This window comes from Pogoniulus pusillus, chromosome 12 (genome assembly GCF_015220805.1).
Source record: "Pogoniulus pusillus isolate bPogPus1 chromosome 12, bPogPus1.pri, whole genome shotgun sequence".
In the NCBI taxonomy this organism is placed as follows: Eukaryota; Metazoa; Chordata; class Aves; order Piciformes; family Lybiidae; genus Pogoniulus; species Pogoniulus pusillus.
Genome location: NC_087275.1, coordinates 33,701,360 through 33,720,243, shown reverse-complemented (window position 1 = coordinate 33,720,243; position 18,884 = coordinate 33,701,360). Strand labels below are relative to the sequence as shown.

Below are 18,884 nucleotides of genomic sequence, written 5' to 3'. Positions count from 1 at the left end.
TCAAGGTTCCTACCAACTCAAATCATTCTGTGTCTCTATGGATCTGCATGAGCCTAGTGGCAGAAATGATGCATGGAACTGGCCAGAGCAGCTTTCCATGAAGTGCAGTTCCTGTGTTCAGGTAATCCACAGCCTTTTAATTAGATATGCCTTCAGCTTTTGTGGAAACCTAATCAGCTCTTACAGCTGCTCTCACTGGGGGAGTTTTACCTTGAAATAATTCACCAGACTGCCAGCCTACCTGTGAGGACCTCTCCTACACTATTTTGCCTTGTTGCAAAACCTCTCTCTGTCCCCTGGCCCAGTCAAAGTAGAGACAAGGAGGTAGCCAGCATGGATTTACCAAGGGGAGCTCTTGCCTGACTAAGCTGACAGTCTTCTATGGAAGCATGACCAAATGGGTAGATGAAAGCAGAGCTGTGGCTGTCATCTACCTTGTCTTCAGCAAGACTTTTGATGCTGTCTCCCATAACATCCTCACAGAACAGTGCAGGAGGTGGGCACAAACGTTTGAGTGGTGAGGTGGATTGAAAGCTTCTCCACAGCAGTGTTCAGAGGGTTGTCATCAGTGGCACAGAGTCAGGTTGGAGACCTGTGGCCTAGCATTTTGGCTGCTTCACTTTCTTGCCCTTTTCTCTTTGCCATTTACATGCAAAGTCAAGCCAGGTGTAAGTCAGCTTCTGTTAAGCAGAGCTTGCTCAAGCATAGAGTGCTGCAGTGCATAGAGGGTGCAGGCAGCGTCCTCATCTACAAGGCTCCTTGGAAAGGTAAGAGATGTTTCCAAGTTGGTCACAGCCCATAAAGCAATGAGCATCAGATGGGGTTCAAAGCAGCAGTCTGCATCATACCTTACCAAAACATACCTAGGGTTTCCATTGCCACTGCACACTTAGAGGCAAATGCCTTTCTGCAGAGAAACAGATGCCAAATACTGAAGCCACTTCTGCTGATGGGATAATGGAATGTTTAGTTTCCCAAACCACCTTGTAACAGAAGTGGTTCTCCCTGTGTGAGACAGCCACAGGTGTGCTCTCGCTTGGATAGCATCACTGCTGCTGTTATCACCTAGCCCTTCCACCTTCACCATGAATGCCTGCACTGAGGAACACCGAGGTGCTCTCCCTCACTGGTAACACCTTTCTTGCTGTGATTTAGTCACTTCTGTTTGCCTCCAGACGTTCTGAGCATCCCAGCTCAGTTCCCCAGAGGCTGAACCTTTGGTAGAACAAGGTCAGGCAGCACACCGTGTCTGTCTCTCACAGGCAGGGCTGCCTCACACCAGATACAAGCCACTGAAGATCAGAGCTCTTTGTTATCATCCTCCCCTCTCTTTGAAGTATCTCAGTTTAGTCTTCTAGAAAGAAGAAATAAGGAGGGGAAAAAAGATTGCTTCATCAGGATTTGCAGCTTTACTGCTAGGATCAGTGAATAATGACGTACTTTATAGCCTGTGACATATTTCCATGCCTCAAAAACAAATGACAACATCTGCTTGCCAATGTCTAGTTCGTAATTGTTTCATTTTCAACGCTGACTTTACTATACCATAGAGCAGTGTGATCTGCTGCTGGCAAATTAAAGTCATAGTCACTCCATAACACAGACATGAGATGTGAAAACAAGACATTGAGTCACTGAATTCCTCCTCCTGCAGAAGTTTGTTTGATGCATCCATAAAAAACAAAAAAAGTAAACTGCCTCTCTTTTTCTTGGGGGGAGGGGGAAGAAGGAGAGGAGCAGAAGGGGTTAATACTTCTAGGTAGCAACAGACAAGGGCTTTCCCTCGGAAGTCTTTGCCACAGCAAACAAAAAGGACCCATCACAGAGTTCAGTGGTGGCACCGACTCAGAGACAGCTTCTGGGGAGCGAAATGTCCACAGCAGCCTCGTGCAGCATGCACAGAAGTTCAGCTTGAAGGAGGTAGCCTGAAGGCATCCTGCAAATGGAAGTGTTTTTCCCAGGCTCCAGGGGGACCATCAACATTATTTCAAATGAAACTTTAACCTAAGAGATTAATAAGTCATACTCCTGGGTGATCTGATAGAGTCAAGGCTGGCAAGTGCTCGAACCGAATGAGCCACTAGAGCCTGCATCCCTGCTGCAGAGTGGCTTTGCGGTGCTTATCTGTGTGAAAGAGCAGCACGGAACGTTCCTGAGAGAGCCACTAAAAGCCGCCAGAAGGGCCTGGAGGGCGCGACATAGAGCCCCAGAACCCTGCCAGGGTTACGAAACAGCCACCGGGCTGGTGAGCACAGTAACTTCAGCTCCGCTCTGGTGCTTGCGTAGGCTCGACCGAACGCCAGCCCTCCCCAATGACTGCATTATAAAACCTGCTGAGGAAGTGCCAGGAGTACTCAAACCACATCCCAGAGGTATTCAGACACATCTTATGTGTATTTTTAGTTGTCACGCATGGCAGCAGCTACCCTGCTTGTACTACAATAAATACCACTGCCTGCACTGCACAGGGAAGTAAACTTCCCAGTTTAGTTCAGCACGGTGGGGAAAGTGACTGAGTGGCTCAGCCCATTTTCTCTGCTGTCATAGAGCAGAATCTGCCCTGGATCCTAATGTATCTCTCTGCACCAGCATTAGTCTCTATCACACAACAGGTCAGTCAGGTCTTGTCAAGTCAGCTCTGCACACACTGGAGGGCAGCTACAAACTCACTGCAATCCATATGTGACCCCTGTAACACCCAGAGCCTGACTCGGACAGCTCATGTATGTAGCCAAGCTAAACAAAACAAGGTGACAACTTCTAGTGACAGAATAGGGTGCTCTGTTTAACATCTACACCCTTCTACCTCCTGTCCTTCTCACAAGAAACATAGATCCTGCTGGTTTTGGTCTCCTTACCTGTGCAGCAGACTCAAATCCAGTCTGTAAAACTTGAAATGGTTGTAGAATGGAAGAAGAAAATGTCTTTCTGCAAGGGGTGTGTGGCCACAGCACTCAGACCCGTGCCAAAGCTCCTGTCACTGAGATACTGCTCCCAGGGAAGTTGTAACTGCACAGCTTAGCTGTGCAAGTATCCACCTAAATCCCCAGGCTGCCAGCTCTGCAAAAGGGAAAGTATCCTTTACCACACCAGCTGAGGTAGGTGGAAGCAGCAGGTAAGTTTCTGGGCTCTTCTTGTCACTCTTTTCCTCAGGGCCATGCATGTGTTCTCAAGCTGGTACTACCATGGCCACGGTGCCACTGGCAGTGGCTAGGAAGTTATCTTTGGTACATCTGATCCACGTACCTCATCCTGCCCTGCAGGTCACTGCCTTGCACCTCAAGCACAAATATTCACATCTGATCTCAAAACCACTCCAGCGAAAACAGAAGGGGGAAGAAGTAGGAATAAAGGAATGTATTCTGAAGAAGCTGTAGAGCAGCCTTGGAAACATTTGATCTGAGCTGTAAGTGTCGAGCAGATGTTTATGAACAACTTGACAGGAACTTGTTTTGCTACAGGAATTTGTGGCACTGCTTATTTTATACACAGATGTATTGTAACTATATGTAGTTACAATGGATTTGCAGTTGTCTCAGTGAGTCACAGCGAGCAAACATCAGCTCACTTATGACCTTTGGTTTATTTTGGATTTTGGGTTTTGTGGAAAATAGGCTCAGTCTGTGTAACTTCCCCTGCTGTATGGTGTGGGACAAATCTCTGCATCCAGGTGCCAGTGCTGTATGAAATACAACAACGGATATGGTGGCTGAATACAGGACTTAGTAGTGTCTACATTTGCCAAGCTCAGAAAGAAGAAGAAAAAAGCAGCTGAAGTGAGTTTCACAGGGCTGTAGCATAACTGAAAGGGGGGATAGGTGTTCTGTGCAAAACACACATGGGTGAGGGAGAGGAAAGTTCTGCGAGGACACTGGAAATGAACTACACAAATGAGAGTGAGAACATTTCAGCGCAGGCACGGGACGGAAGAGCAGATCCTCATCACCACCTGACAGCACAGCCTGACCTCCCACGAGCTTGGACAGCATCCCTACTCCTATCATGTCCAAGAAACTGACACCCACTGTGCTAATTCCTTTTAAATCTACTTGAGGGTTTACCTAAAGGTGAGATTTATTTGCAGTTGCCCTGCCAGAGTGCAGACACCTGACACAGGGCAGGCACAGTAAATACCAAGGTAAGGTCACAGGACCTCAGACCTCCAACAGAAATCTGCACACATCTAATACAAACGAGACTGGGTTCATTATCTAAGGTGCAGGTGAAGTGCTCAGACACCCATGCAAGCCGAGGGCCAATTAACACGTCTCATGGCTGCTGAATTACTGCAACATTTCCTCTGCAGATCCTGAGTTTAGAGTAAAGATAATTTGCCCCAAACTTATGTCCACTCTAAGTTACTCCATTATTGCTTTTTTACCCAAGTGGATCATCTCAGGGGTTCGTTCCATGAAGGAAGAGCTATCGCCTTAGCTGCTCTGCTTCCTGTGAGAACACAGAAAATCACCTCAGGTACCAGCATCTATTCCTCTGCTTAGTGCTTATTGCTCCTCATGCCTTCTTAAATAAATAAAGTCAACCCTAACGACTTTTTTTTTTTTTTTTTTTAATGTGCTATATTCTTGAAGCTTCTTTACTTGATCACTTCTGGCATTCAGAAAAGGAGAGGCCACCTTTCTCAGCCTGGTCTGCCGGAAGCCCAAGGCTCTTGAAAAGTCTCCAAACACGCTGGGGCAGTGGATGCCCCATAAGAGAAGTCACTTACTGCCAAAGGGGACAAGCTCCCCTCTCTTTGGGGCTGCCAGGCTCCGTACCTATTGGAACATGATGCTTTTCTTGTGGTTAGGAATGCATTTAGAGATGAAAGCAAAAGGACTCCCAGAGGTTTCCTTGAGCTTTCAGTGCGACTCTTTTGCTGAGGAGCGCTCCCTGGGGCAGGAACATGCATTCCTTAGGCACCACGCATTACAGCATCACAATGGGAATGCTACACAGCTGTGTAAGAATCGTTTACTTGACTTGAAGTGTCCTCAAATGTTTTTTTTTTATGGCATTTGAAGTAATTCATTTTCTTGGGCTGTTGTTGCTAAGGTTTACCTTACTCAGTGTTTTAACAAGAAGGCAATCTGAAAACCACCCAATTACAGGCACAGCAGAGAGCTCATTCCTTCAAATGGCTCTTTGGAAAATGCTTTGGAACTTTCCATTCTGTCGATTCAACAGAAGGGAAGCTGTTGGAAAGGAAACAGGGTGGCAAGAGAGTGGTTATTCCATGCTCTGAAGGACAGAGCTGTCTGCTAGCACCTCTCGACAGTTCTGCACTCTGCCTTGGCACTGCCCCCTTTACTCCCCCAGCTTACAAGCAGCTGGGACCGTGACACATGTAAAGGCATGCTCTGTGTCTCTGCATCCCTTATGATCCCCAGACATTCCCCAGCCTGATATGGGAAAAATGGTTAGAGAACATAGAGTGTAGCAACCTAGTTAAATCATTAACTGTGTGATCAATATTAAGCATCGTCAATCAGATAAACACAAAGGAAGGTGAGTTAAGCTTGAGAGGGTCTTGAAACGCTGTCATAGAGAAGAAGAATCTGTATTCAAAGATGACAGCATTGGAAACTCCAGCCAAGAACATGACACACGACTGATGCCAGGTGGACTGAAAGTTAGAGAGGTCAGAGTGAGGAAGACGTCAGCCTTCCTCCCAAAGACCTCAAAAGACAACCACCAGGTGGCAATGAGCATGTGTGAAGAGGTGGGACAGTATGGGAATGAATTCCAGGAACTGATTGTAGTATCTCCACTTATTTTCCAATAACTGATTGTAATAACCCTACCTCTGTACTGAATATGCATGATTTTGCAGTATAAATATTCTACCTGAACCAGGTGTAGTGGTGCAAGGGCTTTGAGGAGGACCTGCCCTTGTCTCCCAGTGCTGATTAAAACCTTTCTTTCCTGAAAACTCTCTGTGTTGTGAGGTCTCATTTTCCGTAAGTCGAGCCCCTGTTCCCATGCATCCGTGCTGCTGGGTTTGATCTGTGGCTCTCATACTTGCCGAAGGCATGGGATCTGAGCACGTACTGCGTGGATCCGTGGCAGCTTACAGCAGATCCCTCATCTGCACTTCCTCAGCATAGGCGAAGCCCAGCAAAGCCCTGGGTGCAAAAGAGCTCCGTGGCTCAGGCGCAGGACTGACGTGGGCATCTCGGGATCTCCTGGGGTTCCCCGCAGCTGTCTGGCCATGCCCATCACCCAGATGGCAATCTTTAAACGGCTGTGGCATTGGCAGCCCAGCGCTCTTGGCAGTATGTGGACAGCACTTGGAAAGCCAGTATATTGCACACTGATTTGATTACATTCTTTGCATAGTTTTGTTTCTAGATGCACTTCAGATGGAGAGATTTTGTGAAGAAGCACAGTTTTGGCATTAAGTTGCAGATGAAGTTTCAAATAGTTAGTCAAGTTTGCTACTTTAGCAGTCCCTGTGTGGCAGTGCACGGTCGTGCAGCTGGATGTGCACACAAACACCCTTCTGAAACACTTTCCTTTAGCTCCAGCCCCTCTTTCTTCAGGCTCCTGAGCCATCTGAGGTGGGAGTCAGCTGGCAGGTACCAACCATTCACACAGCACCCCAGCTGTACATGAACTGGGGCACTGCAAAAGCCCCCAGAAGGATTAACTCACACAGAGACCAAAGCCACAAGGTAGAGCTCAGCTGAGTTATACAGTGAGATTGCAGCGGTCAGGTGAAGCCTGACTGAATTGAGTGCTGGGCTCTGCTGGCAAGGAACACAGTAGAAGAGGAGAAGATGGAGTAGGGCCCAGACATCACTGCTCTCTGATGGTGGCTGAGATAAATCCATCTAATTCCAAGGCTAAAGAACCTCTGGTAGGCAAATAGCCACAGCCTACATAACCTGGATTCTCCCATTTCTTCCCCACACGATTATCCAGCCAATACTTCTCTACTCAAAGCAGGCAGGCTACTAAAGGGAGAAACATTTTGGCTGGATCAAAGGTGTATGACAAGGAGTCTTTCTCAAGGGTTAGTTTCAGGGGCACACTAACACTGCAGAGCTCCTTGGCAGGCTGTATTTGCTGCTGAAATCTCCTCTACAGTCACTGCACTGATTGCAGTGGTTCTCAAGCCAGTTCATTTGGAAGAAGCTTGGAATCTATGGCATGGAGTTGTGTTGTACCTTCTAGGCACAGCTTTCAGTGCCTGCTATCTACAGAGCTTGTGTGCTCCTTGCCAACATTATCTCTTTGTTGACTTCCTCTCCAGAGTTTTCACTTGATAATATTGACTGAGTTTTCCAAACAAATGCTTGTTAAATGATCCGTTTGAAGCTGTGACTTTGAATATGAAAGCTTGCACGGCAAGTTATACATGTCTCAAGTGACGCTGAACCAACTGTTGTAGTTACCGTGGTTTTGAGAGACACTTCCTCATTACCAACAGAAGAGTGCCACAGTCTGTGCATCTTCTGCAGTCAGCCTACATATGCTCCACTGGAACAAGCTACAGCATTTGGAATGAGACTCAATGTGTTACTGAGAGCAAAGCAGAACAGAGTACAACATGCTTGTGGAACAGATCATGATCTGTATAGACACTTAAAGGTTGTGCTTTTCATGGCTGCTGTGCTGCTAAGCCCTGTGGTGCTGGGCTGCTGCAGAAAGAACTCGTCAGGGAGTGCATCTCGTGATTCCTTAAGCTATCGTAAATCGATCTGCCTCGGAGCTCTCTGCCAGAGAGCAGTACAAAGCCTAAGGACGCACACAGAACTCTGCCGGGAAATGCTGCCAGCAGAAGCACCCAGGCCGTGCCTGTGCCCAGGAGAGCTGTCAGCCTGACTACATGAAGAACTCTGTGATCTGCAAACCCATCTAGCCCAGAGTCAAAAGACCACATAACCTGAGTGAGAGAATATTCTACGTGTAGACAGAACAAAGGTCTGCGGGCAACACCTGAATGAGAATATGGATAATATCTGCTCTAACACAAAGACAGCAGCAACTCCTCCCTGAAGAGGTTCTGCAGAGAAATCTTCTAGGCACAGACAAGTTCCATATATGTCTCTGATACACATTTATGTCTGTTGACATATCCACTAGAGTAAGTGCCATGTCTAGAAGCATCAAGGTATTTGAGAGCCTAACAATCCAGAAAGCCTGAGACAGTTTACAAAGCCTCCAGCCAGATGAATGTCCAATTTCCATGAAAGTGCTTTCAGAAATCCAATCCCTAGCTGCATATTGCATAAAATCTGGAATCTTCTAAATGCTGGCATTTAAGTGTCACCGTTAGTAGAAGCTGGTTAGGAATGCTTCTGGTCCAGCCATCCCACAACCCTTTGGCAGCCTGCCTCGCTGCAAATGCAGGGGTACTGCAAATGCAGGGGTACTGCAGCAGCTTACCCACACCATCCCCACTTCCCCCTGGGTGCACATCTCACAGACCTTCCAGGACCGCTGGCAGGAAGTGCAAATGCTAACAGAAATGTGACAGGACCAAAGAGTCTCCTTACTTTTGGGAGGGAAGCTCTCGATCCCGAGCTTTGCGTGGTCATTGTCAAAACTGTGGTGATGCCCAGAGCGACTCTAGCTGGAGCAGCATCCATGTTGATCCAGAAAGAAACCCAGGACAAAATGACAATCAGCAGGCTAGGAATGTACATCTGGATTAAATAGTATCCCATCTGACGCTCCAAATGAAACTTGACTTCAATGCATGTAAACTTCCCTAGAACACGAAATTACTTTGATAAATGCTCTTTGCACATTTGTCTCTTGTCTTGTGAACATCAGTTAGAGGCATGGCTGCTTCCTCACCCTGACACACAAACCTCACCCAACCACTTGGTGCACGCTAGCCTGGGGGACACGCAGGCCCCCTGAGGCAGGTTGTGCCCAGTTCTTCACACTGACCGAGAAAGGAAACTGTCAGCACAGCTCTTGCACCTCCAGCAGCAGAAGGCAATGTTTCTTCTCTCAAAACTTTGGGAGATTTTACTTTAAGTATAGTGTTTAGCATTAAAACAGCACTTTGCTCTTTAAAAGACACAGATTAAGCACATGCCCTTGAACACATCGTAAGCTACTGCCCTTACAGTCCTGTGGCTGATCAGAGCCCTTTTCACTCTGGTCCTGTCATTTGCCTGAGTCTGTGGATTACATCTCACAGCACAGCCCACTCCAAGCCTATTCTGAATTTTGCCAAAAGTCTGACTCCAGGAGACCCACAACAAGCTCTTGTGGGAGGTGAGTGGGTTTTCAGGCAGCAGAGAGCTGCTCCACAGGGGAGTTTAGAATCTGAACTTCCACGGGAGGTTTAGGATTGCCTGGCAGTGGAGCTAATCACGCAGCAGGGGACAAAGGGTCGTGAACTGCAGCAGCTCATCAGCTACCAACCTACCCTGTGCTGCTCTCCAGACTGCTGCGGTTCAGGTACTGCAAAGGCTCTCACTGGAGGCACACTGACTCCAGCGCCAGGCAGACCTGCTCCTGAAGTGCTTTCGAAGGTTTACTGCTCTGTTGGTTGGCCGAATGCATGAAGATGCATGGCTCCTTGTTTATCCCTTCAGGAGAAATCAGACTTTTTGTTCCTTCTTGCCCTCCCTCCTCGCTCACTTTCAGGGTTTCACTCTGCAAAGCTGTTGTCTGACAGTGATGAGAAAAGCAGACGAACTCATTAATTCAGAGTCTGAGTCGCATGGTGGGAACTGGCTGAGCTCAAACCAAATCAGCCGAACCATAAACTGGTAAACTCCACCTATTGGAATTCACTCTTGGTCGTCCCCTTTAAGTGTGAGGAAGGATAAGAAGTCATAGCAGTCCCCCTTCCCACTGGTCTCTGACTCAGAATCTCACAATTTGCCTGCCTTGGCCCCAAAATGAGACTCCAGATTTACCAAAAGTAAACCCAATTAATGTTCTTTTGGCTATTTCTGGCAGAGGCAGAACCTCTCACGTTCTGTTGTTCTGCAGAGAAACAAATGCATTTGGTGCAACCAGACTGGCTCTTAGGCTGCAATGATGGCAAAAAAGGGATTATGTCTAACCCCAGCAAGCACCTAGCAAACCGTTCTCCAAATGCTGCCCCTATTAAGTTAACTCCAAGCAGCTGAATCAATACTTTAGCAGAGTCCTTCCCACTCTGTGCAGCTAAAATAGCAAGCAGGAGATAAATTAGAGTATCAAATACAACTTTTATTTCCCCACACTTCGTGTCAGCACACTCTTGGCATCAGCAATAGAAGCAGTGTCCTTTTAAAGACTGCAATTCATACACTGGACTCACAGAACAGCTGGTTACAGCTTGATATTTATCCTCCCTGGCAATTTGATACGCTGGAGAAATAAATCAAGTTCAGGGGGGAAAAAAAAACAAAACAGACAAACAAACAGGAATTTAAAAATTATAGATTAATAATAAAGGAAAAAAGTTTCATTTTAAGGAAATTAACTATATTCTTTAAATGATTGTTTTAAAGTTTCAAATTCCTCAATGAGTTTAAGCATATTAGAATGTGCTGTCAGAATGTCCTTAATGTCTTTAATGAAATTAGAGAAAATGTAGGGGAAAATATTTCATGTAGGATTTCTCAGATTTAAAACTCTGTGCCTGAATCCAATTTTCATTTCAAAGTGCTGTGGGTTTTTTTCCCGTTTTGCCCATCTTTCCCCTTTCTGAGCTGCCAGCAGAGACCGTCTGAGAAATGAACAGAGAAAAACAGAGTAATGCTCACCAGTATTGTAATGCTTGGTGCAGTAACCAAGTTCTTTATCTTCTTTCAAAATAAACTGTGGCAAGGTTAAACCCTCTGCAACTTGCACGGGTCCGTCGCTTAGCCACTCAAATATCAGATCGTTCATAGTGTAGCCAACTGCAACACAAACAGAGTTGGTTAGGCGATAGATGGAAAATATCAGAAGCAAACATTACTACCTTAAGCAAACCTTTGTTACAATACCTCTTATCTCACTTAGGTCTTTGTCCGACCCACATGGGCACTGTGCTGTTTGTTACCGATCACTGACAACAAGTGGCACCATTATGTTCTGAAATGCCATTCTCCTTTGCCGGTAAAGGATGACTTTGCTGGCCCATCCAAGATTATGTTTACAACGGAGATGACCTTTCTTTGTGTCTGTGCCTCACCCTGCATTTCGCTTTGTTGTCATCATTCCCTGCTGATGGAGCTGGCATGCCCCAGCAAACCAGGGATTTCTGGGTTGCAGAACTCTGGGGCTTACTACACGAAGACTTGGCAGCTTGGTCAACCTGGCAACCTACAGCTGAGAGGTGTGGAGGGTAAAGAAATGGCCTTTAGACTGCGGCGGCTGTCTTTGTGGGCAGCTTCCATCTCCTGCGGTCATTCTCTGGGCACAAAGGCAGCGCTCACAGCTCATCTCCAAACAGATAACCCCATTCTCTCTACCCCACAATCAACCCTAGGTGTTCTGAGATCTACTGATTAGGGTATGGTCACTGTCCCCTGAGCCGCGCCTGGCTTGATGTGTGCTGGCAGCCAGGCAGTATTGATGGGTGTGTGCTGGGGTCAAAGCCATGCCTTGGCCCTCTGCTGCCAGCGCCAGCACCCTGGTATGATCCCTGCTTCATCAGATACCTTCCTTCCATTTTCCAAAAGACCATAGCGTGTCTTGGTCGTTCACAGCTAACCCCTGGCTGTGTACTAACGGCTCTCTAGGTTTAACAGTTTCTCAGGCACAGCATCACAGTGCTGACCCCCGCAGGGGATACAGCTTTGGTGGGCAGAGTGATGTACCCGGGAGGGAAGGAAGGGAGCAGAAACAGCACAAAGGCCCCAGGAGGAAAGGAGGGAAGGGAGCAGGAGCAGCGCAAAGGCCCCACACAGTGCAGGGATGCAGTCAAAGCACTGTTCCTACAGGATTTTTTGCCTTACGAAACAGGAATGCTGGCTCTCATCACCCAGGTACAGCACTGCAGGCTTTATAACCACCCAACGGTGCGGGAAAACCTTGTTCTTTGATAGATAAATCAGTTGGACACTCACAGCTCTCTAGCTGCATTGTGCACGTTTGTACATCCATAGGAAAATTCTTCAAGTCCATGGGACAGGATAAGGTTAAAGTAAGCCTAAAATTGGGGGTGGGGGAAGAAAGGTAAAAAGAGGAGGAGGGAAAAAAAAGCCTTGTTAGAAATGTGCAGTTTTTACCCAAAGACCCACACTTCAAAGCAGCAAGACCTCAGTGCCCCTGGGGCTGGGCTCCCTCTGCCCCCTGAGCATTGAAGCGCGCAGGATGCGTGGAGGCAGCGGCAAGCGGAGCGGCTCCTGCCGGCTGCGCTGCCTGAGCTGCAGCAGAGAGGCAGCGAGGACACAGCAAGAAGTGCTCTCCACCGATGTGCAGCCAATGTTTTATGTATAACGCTGAACCCAAATACTGCACCAGCTGCAAGCACTGATGAGGAGATGCTTTTTAAAGCTTTGTTTTGAAAAAAAGGCAAAGGAAGGAAGGAAACAACAACCACGGGGTCTTCCGGCAAGAAAGTGCTTTGGTTGTGCGGGAGGCCCATTTCCAACCCTTCCTTTTTACTGCTCAGCCATAAAAAGCAAGAAAAAACATCATACAGTAGGAGTTACAGCCACACAGCATTAAAAGATAAAGAGTCCAGACAGAAGAAAGTCAGCCTAAAGGAACACTGTCATACAGAGTACACGTCTTTTTTCAGTTTTTCAGTTGTTCCAGTCCCAGACAGAGCACATTTTCACTTGGAGGGGAACACTCTTCCTGTCTTTTGCTGGTGCTTTTTGGCGGTGGTGCTTTTGTTTGTTTGGGGTATTTTAGCTCGTGTTACTTTTTCACATATGATTGAACCTGTTTCAAGACTTCTCCTCTGCTTTACTTCTTCTAGTGTGGGGAGAAGGGACCATTTTTAGCAAACCAGAAGATCAGGATTCTGTAACTGCAAAAAATTAGCTACTGCTAAAGAAGAATTGTTAACATTTCAGTTTAAATAACATAAAAAGAGTACACTTTTATTTCAGATTACCTTCAGCACCAAAACCCCTCGGACGTGAAGAAAGCTAACAAATGAAAACCCCTGCACCCATTTACCATCAAGGATGAGGAGCAAATGGTCTGATTTGAAGGTGTCTTTGTGCATTGAGAGCAATGTCTGGATCACATTAGTGAGCCTAGGGGCAGATGTTAACCTCGAGGGTGCTGTTCTACAGACAGACTTGACCTTTCATAGAATCACAGAACCGGGGTTGGAAGGGAACACAAGGAGCAGCCAGTGCCAACTTCCCTGCCATGCCCAGGGACACCCTACCCTAGAGCAGGCTGCACACAGCCTCAGCCAGCCTGGCCTCAAACACTTCCAGCCATGGGGCATCAACCACCTCCCTGGGCAACCCCTGCCAGCCTCTCACCACTCTCCTGATCAACAACTTCCTCCTCACCTCCAGCCTCACTCTCCCCACCTCCAGCTTTGCTCCATTCCCCCCAGTCCTGGCACTCCCTCACAGCCTCAAAAGTCCCTCCCCAGCTTTTTTGTACCCTCCTTGAGATCCTGGAAGGCCACAAGAAGGTCACCTGGGAGCCTCCTCCGCTCCAGCCTGAACAGCCCCAACTCTTTCAGTCTCTCCTCTCAGCAGAGCTGCTCCATCTTTGTGGAGAGAAACTTCACTAAACTCTATCTCTTGCTCAGATTTTGTGCTTCTCACCACACAACTAATTCAAACCCTACCACTATGTTTTTCACCATATGAATTTCTGGGAATGTCCTGATCAGACCTTCTAGACAGACTGTTCTGCCATCAGCTCACCACAACATAAAGACGATGTTTAGGGAACTGAGGTCAAACTGGTCTCAGCCTGATCAAAACCTAGCATTGCTGCTTTTGCCTACCCATGGGCAAAGTCTTGACAAAGTCTTCAGCGTACAAGGTGGTAATAGCAGGAAACCTGAGATCGGCTGTGTGTGGCAGTGAAGTGCACTGATGTGGAGCAAAGCCCCCAGCAGTCCTCTCAGCACCACCATAGTAAATAAACACCTGATTAACCTCTGGGAGCAAATAGCATCAGTGTTAAAAACCAAACAGCTCAGCATCTGGAGATAGTACAAATGTCATTGAATATCTGCCCTCTGCCCACTGAAATATTTCCAGTGCCCTACGAATGTTATCTGGTCTCGTTTTTACTGCATTAAGGACTGAGCTAATTCAGTTGTTAACCTCTGGTGTTAACAAAAGACATCTACCTTTTCTTTCTGCTGTATCAAACTAATCCTTCTTTATAAGCATCTTCTGAATGTGGCTTAGATCTTCCCAGTTCATTTCAAACACGGCTTTATACAAGTGCAGCCTCTCTAAATATGTCATTAGTTCGTGTTTAGTTCTGTATTAATTTTGGGTGGTTCATAGTCTATTCCTGCGCTTAGCTTTTTCTGACTGTCAGGCCATGGGCTGCACACTGCATTTGTTTCCTTCCCCTTTCATCCCTTTCTACCTCCCAAAAACCTTAAAGGGTTTGGAAATTTGACCATGTACATGGGACCGTGTGTCCGTCGTTAGCCTAATATCAAGCTGATGATCAAGCAAAGAGATTCACTTGCTGCATTCAGGCCTCACAGGGAAAGCTTGCTCTGTATGAGCTGATATTGTGTAGATATATCAATTTTCACTCCTTTTTTTTAGGAGGTTAGCTGAGAAAATGCTCGTTCTGTAGGTTCACTCAAAAGTCGACATCTCTTCTTTCTCTTCCCAGCCTGTGGTGTCTTTCAGGAAGGCTGGGCAGCCTGCCCCAGGGCTCTCTCGACCCCCCTTTAGCGGTGCTCACCCTGGCAAGCTGAAAAGACTTTCTATTGACTCTATAGATGAGGTGAGCTTGAGAGCTGATGTCCTCAGGGGTTTACCTCCACTCGTTGTTCCTATTAGCAGAGTGTTCACTCAGGGTTAACGTCTGTGCCTCTGTAATTGTTGTTTTCTGGAAGTGATACTAGTGTGGAGCTGAGGGCCTGGTGCTTTGCACAGATCCACAGATTGCCAGCAAGATTACTGCATGCAAAACGCTCAGCTGCTGGAGTCTGCAGTAACTCTGCTGAGGTTCGTGGTGGGGCAGTTCATAGCAGTGGGCTCTTTTCCAGTGAGGCTGTGATCCTGCAAGTGTTTCCAAATCCAGTGCCATGTCACTGCTTGCTTCTTACCTATCTTAGTAAGGAAACAGGATCAGAACTGGAAAGTGTTAGGCAGACACAGCTGCACACATTGCCTGCAATAGCAATGCCACTGGCAGCAGTGTGCCAGAAGAAGGCATGTCTGTCTCTTGGCAAATTGAAGAAGGGCCCCTGGAGGTCCAGTGCAAAGTGCAGCTTTAACTGCCAGTTACACTGATGAGCACTTCAGTCGTTAATAAGGCAGGGGAGAGCAACTCTTTCATTCTTCAGGCACCCCACCTCTAAGGCGTTTGAGACTCATAAACGACAGATTTGGTGGCTTAGCACCACAAAACCTTGATGGGAAATGTGTTATGAACACTCTGCAAAGGTGAAAGCAGAAGGAGGCTGGACAGGAAGGCTCCTTCTGGAAGGAAGTCTTGAGGGTGCAGGACCAGGCTGCCCCCATGTGCTGCAAGACAAATGGTCAGGGAAGATGGCCAGTCTGGATGAACAGAGGCTTTTGCTGCCTCCCCTGTCATCCTCCTGCAGAAAGTGGCTGCTCATGGCTCGGGTGGTGTACTCTGGGTGAAACACTGGTTGGATGCCTGAGCCCAAAGAGTGGAGGTGAATGGAGTTAAGTCCAGATGGTGGCCAGTCACTGGTCGTGTTGGCTTGGTGGCTGGACTTGATCTTAGAGGTCTTTTCCAACACCAATGCCTATAAGATTATGAGAAGCTGAGGACTTTACTTTGCCTGTGCTTATCTGAGCAACCCTTGCCCCTGCTAGCCAGGTGGAAGCTGCACAGCTCTCTCAGCGAGAGCGCTGGAGCTGTCCGTGTTGCACTTCCAGCTGGCATGGGGAGCAGGAGGGAGGCACATCTCCAGGGTCCCACAGCTTCAGGCAGAGTTAGTGAACCACCCTGGAGGAAAGGTTCTCTTCTTTGCCTCCCTACTCCCCCACCCATTCTGCAGCCAAGGAAGAATGAAGCCCTGGAACAGTGCAGAGTACGGACAGAACAAAACAGAGTCAGAGCCAGAAAGCAGAGGAGAAACCACTGGCAGCACTGTGACAGAAGGAAGGAAGAGAATAAATCAGTGTTGGCACTGCACAAGGCTATGGCAGAGGCAGGGCTACCATCCAGGTACTCCAGGGCAGCACTGCCTGTCTCAGACTTTGGACTTTCTTCCTGAGGATTCCCTCATACACTAGGCAAGCCCTTCTGAGTAGCATCTTTAACTGCCTTCAAAGTGCAGTAGGTACTTCCAGGATTTCTTCACACAGCATCTCACTCAGATCCCCTTCTTTTATCCCATGGTATCACCAAGGTGTCCTGAGGAATTGCTCAGGCTTGGCTTGTGGGACTATCTTTGTTCCTACCCCAGCTCGGCATCATACGGGCCAAAGTCCTGTGAGCTGTGTCCTGCTTTGCACAGGCACAGGAACAGGGCATCCCCTGGGAGAAAATAAACAACCTGACAGCATGCTACGAATCAGAAGTGACCTCTGGCACCAGAGCACCTTGTTTTGCAAGGTCAGTGTTTTCCCCAGGTTGGAGCAGACACATCCTGAGACAGGCCAGAAGCAGAGCTCAGCATGGACACTGCCACTGCCCTAACGAGGCACCGCCTTACAGCTGTGCCAAGCCCACAGTGCTGGGTTCAGGCAAGGGCTGGGTTTAATCTCGTTCTTGATTCTAAAGATGCTGTCATAAATTCCAAAGTTTCTGATATTTTTCTTAGGGCTCAAAGCTGAGAGTAAAGGTAAAAATGTTTTTAACGGTACATTTTTCTCCATAAGATTAAATTACTGATCCTTATGCCTGCTGCAATAACATTACACAAGCAGAGTTCCCCATTAAACTGGCAGGGCAGGTGGAGCTGCACAGCAACCACGACAGCATGGCATGACACAGGAGCAAATGCCAGGCAGGCTGGTGGCACCGAAGCTGAAGGAGAAGCTAAAAGCTCCTTAGGTTCCTCCCAGCCCCTTCTCTGGGGTGGTTTGTGCCTGAGAGAAGGGCCCACACACTGCTCATATATCAAGAGGCAAAAAAGAGTCCCAGTGACATTCTTTAAAGGGCTTTTCATTTCGTAGTCCACCTCATTATCTTCTCAGGGCCCTGACTCATCATTTTGAATGTCAGTTCCCGGAACTTTCGCAGTCTGCAGGCTTGTCCTGTTAAATGGAACAGTCAAACTGTCTGCTTTTCCCCTCATTTTTCAGAGGTGCTGGAATTCCTCTTTCACATTTGTCATGTTCTGCAGCTTCTCTGCTGTCAGACGGGGATGGACTGAAACTGAGCTCAGAGGAGATGCTGAGCTCAAAGGATGCTGAGCCTTCTTTGCTGTGGCAAGCTGCAAGCCATAGGCTGGAGTTTCACATCCTGCTGTTTATGAATGTGGTCTCACTCCCTCCAGTCATCTGCTTTGCTTCATGTACTGCTTACCGGCACGGGAGCTGGCACAGAGTGGGATGGTAGATTTCTCATTACAGGCATCCTACCTCCCACTGTGATGCGACTATGGCCTGTCGATGCACACTGCCAGCACGTAGCTGCCAGCAAATGATTCCCAATTATTGCCCAAGCAAATCTATGAAATTAAATTCAAGTATGATCTCATGTAGCAGTTAAAGTCTGCAACCACTTGTTTCTCTATTTCATCTCTCCTTTCGCCTCTGCCATTTTCTAGCTTCGTTCTCCAGCAGTGTGTCTTTAGTACAGAGCTGCTTCTTTCCAGGCATGATGACGTTTCTGTTCTGAGCCACATATTGCAATACACCTGGCAAAAGACCACCGTCACTGGAGGCATGTTCCAGGAAAACTTGCTGCTTTTCGATACCATTAGACAGGGCTCCTGCACCTACATCATTTTACATCTAACCTATAACTACTCCAGTGCAAGCTCAAAGGGTAAAGGCAGCGACAACTAAGGACAGCCTTTGCCACTGTCTGTAAGGAGAGCAGGTACGTAGAGATGTGTCTTGGCTATGCAGCTACCCTGTTGGCACAGACATCCAGAAGTAGCCACCTGCCAATACTTCTGACCAGCCAAGAACAAAAGTGTGTGCACAAATTGCTCTTCAGCAGCATTCTGCTTTTTTGCTCAGAACAAAGTCTTTTTGCCTGAGACAGAAATGTATGGTGGCTTGGGCCATCCAATCTGCTCCTCTGCTATCACACATGGTCACATCACCCAGTCCTTTTTAAAGGCTCATTTAATGATGTCTAGTCCCTGCCCACTTCTACTGGAATGTTGTTCTAGGAATCCAAGGTGTGTATGGCCACAAACAGAAAATCTCCACTTTAGGCCTACTTGAGACAGGTTCAGAGCCATTTGCTGCCCTGGCAGCATCATCCTTCAGTCAAGAAAGCTCTTCCAGGGTGTTTGCATTTACCTCACCTCCAGTGCTCTTGTGTGTCAGTTGGAGATGTGCTCGTCACTAGAGGAAGAAGTGAGGCAGGATATATTCAGATACAATATCCATATCCCTGCTTTGTTTAAATGACTTAGGAAGTGCTTGAGTTACAGCAGAAGAATGGGAGTGTTGGAAACCCAGGGCTAGATCCTCACTCTGAATTTGTAGGCTAGAAAGCAACAAGAAAGGAGGGAGTAAGTGGTGGGAGGGCACAGCTAAGAGAGTGTTAGGAAACCATTCCAAAGAATGAGAAGACTCTCAGGCCATTTAATTAGAAGACCCAAAAGAAAGGGAAGTGGGGATGGAAGGAGAAGCAAGAGTAAGAGAAGAAGGGAAGAAGAAATGATGGGT

The 18,884-nt window shown here is 47.4% G+C and overlaps 1 protein-coding gene across 7 annotated transcripts in view; it reads right to left on the bottom strand.

Annotated features, from left to right (window-relative positions):
* The window catches only part of GLRA2 (glycine receptor alpha 2), a 114,412-nt gene that overhangs the window by 60,975 nt on the left and 34,553 nt on the right, over positions 1-18,884 (bottom strand). For 6 of the 7 annotated variants that reach the window (XM_064152119.1, XM_064152120.1, XM_064152122.1 and 3 more), the window contains 3 exons: positions 12,009-12,091; positions 10,719-10,856; positions 8,499-8,713 (listed from right to left, as the gene is read on the bottom strand). In XM_064152119.1, the coding sequence (XP_064008189.1) occupies positions 8,499-8,713; positions 10,719-10,856; positions 12,009-12,091 (436 nt within the window). The remainder of the gene's footprint in view (positions 1-8,498; positions 8,714-10,718; positions 10,857-12,008; positions 12,092-18,884) is intronic. The other variant, XM_064152123.1, reaches the window with a different exon arrangement.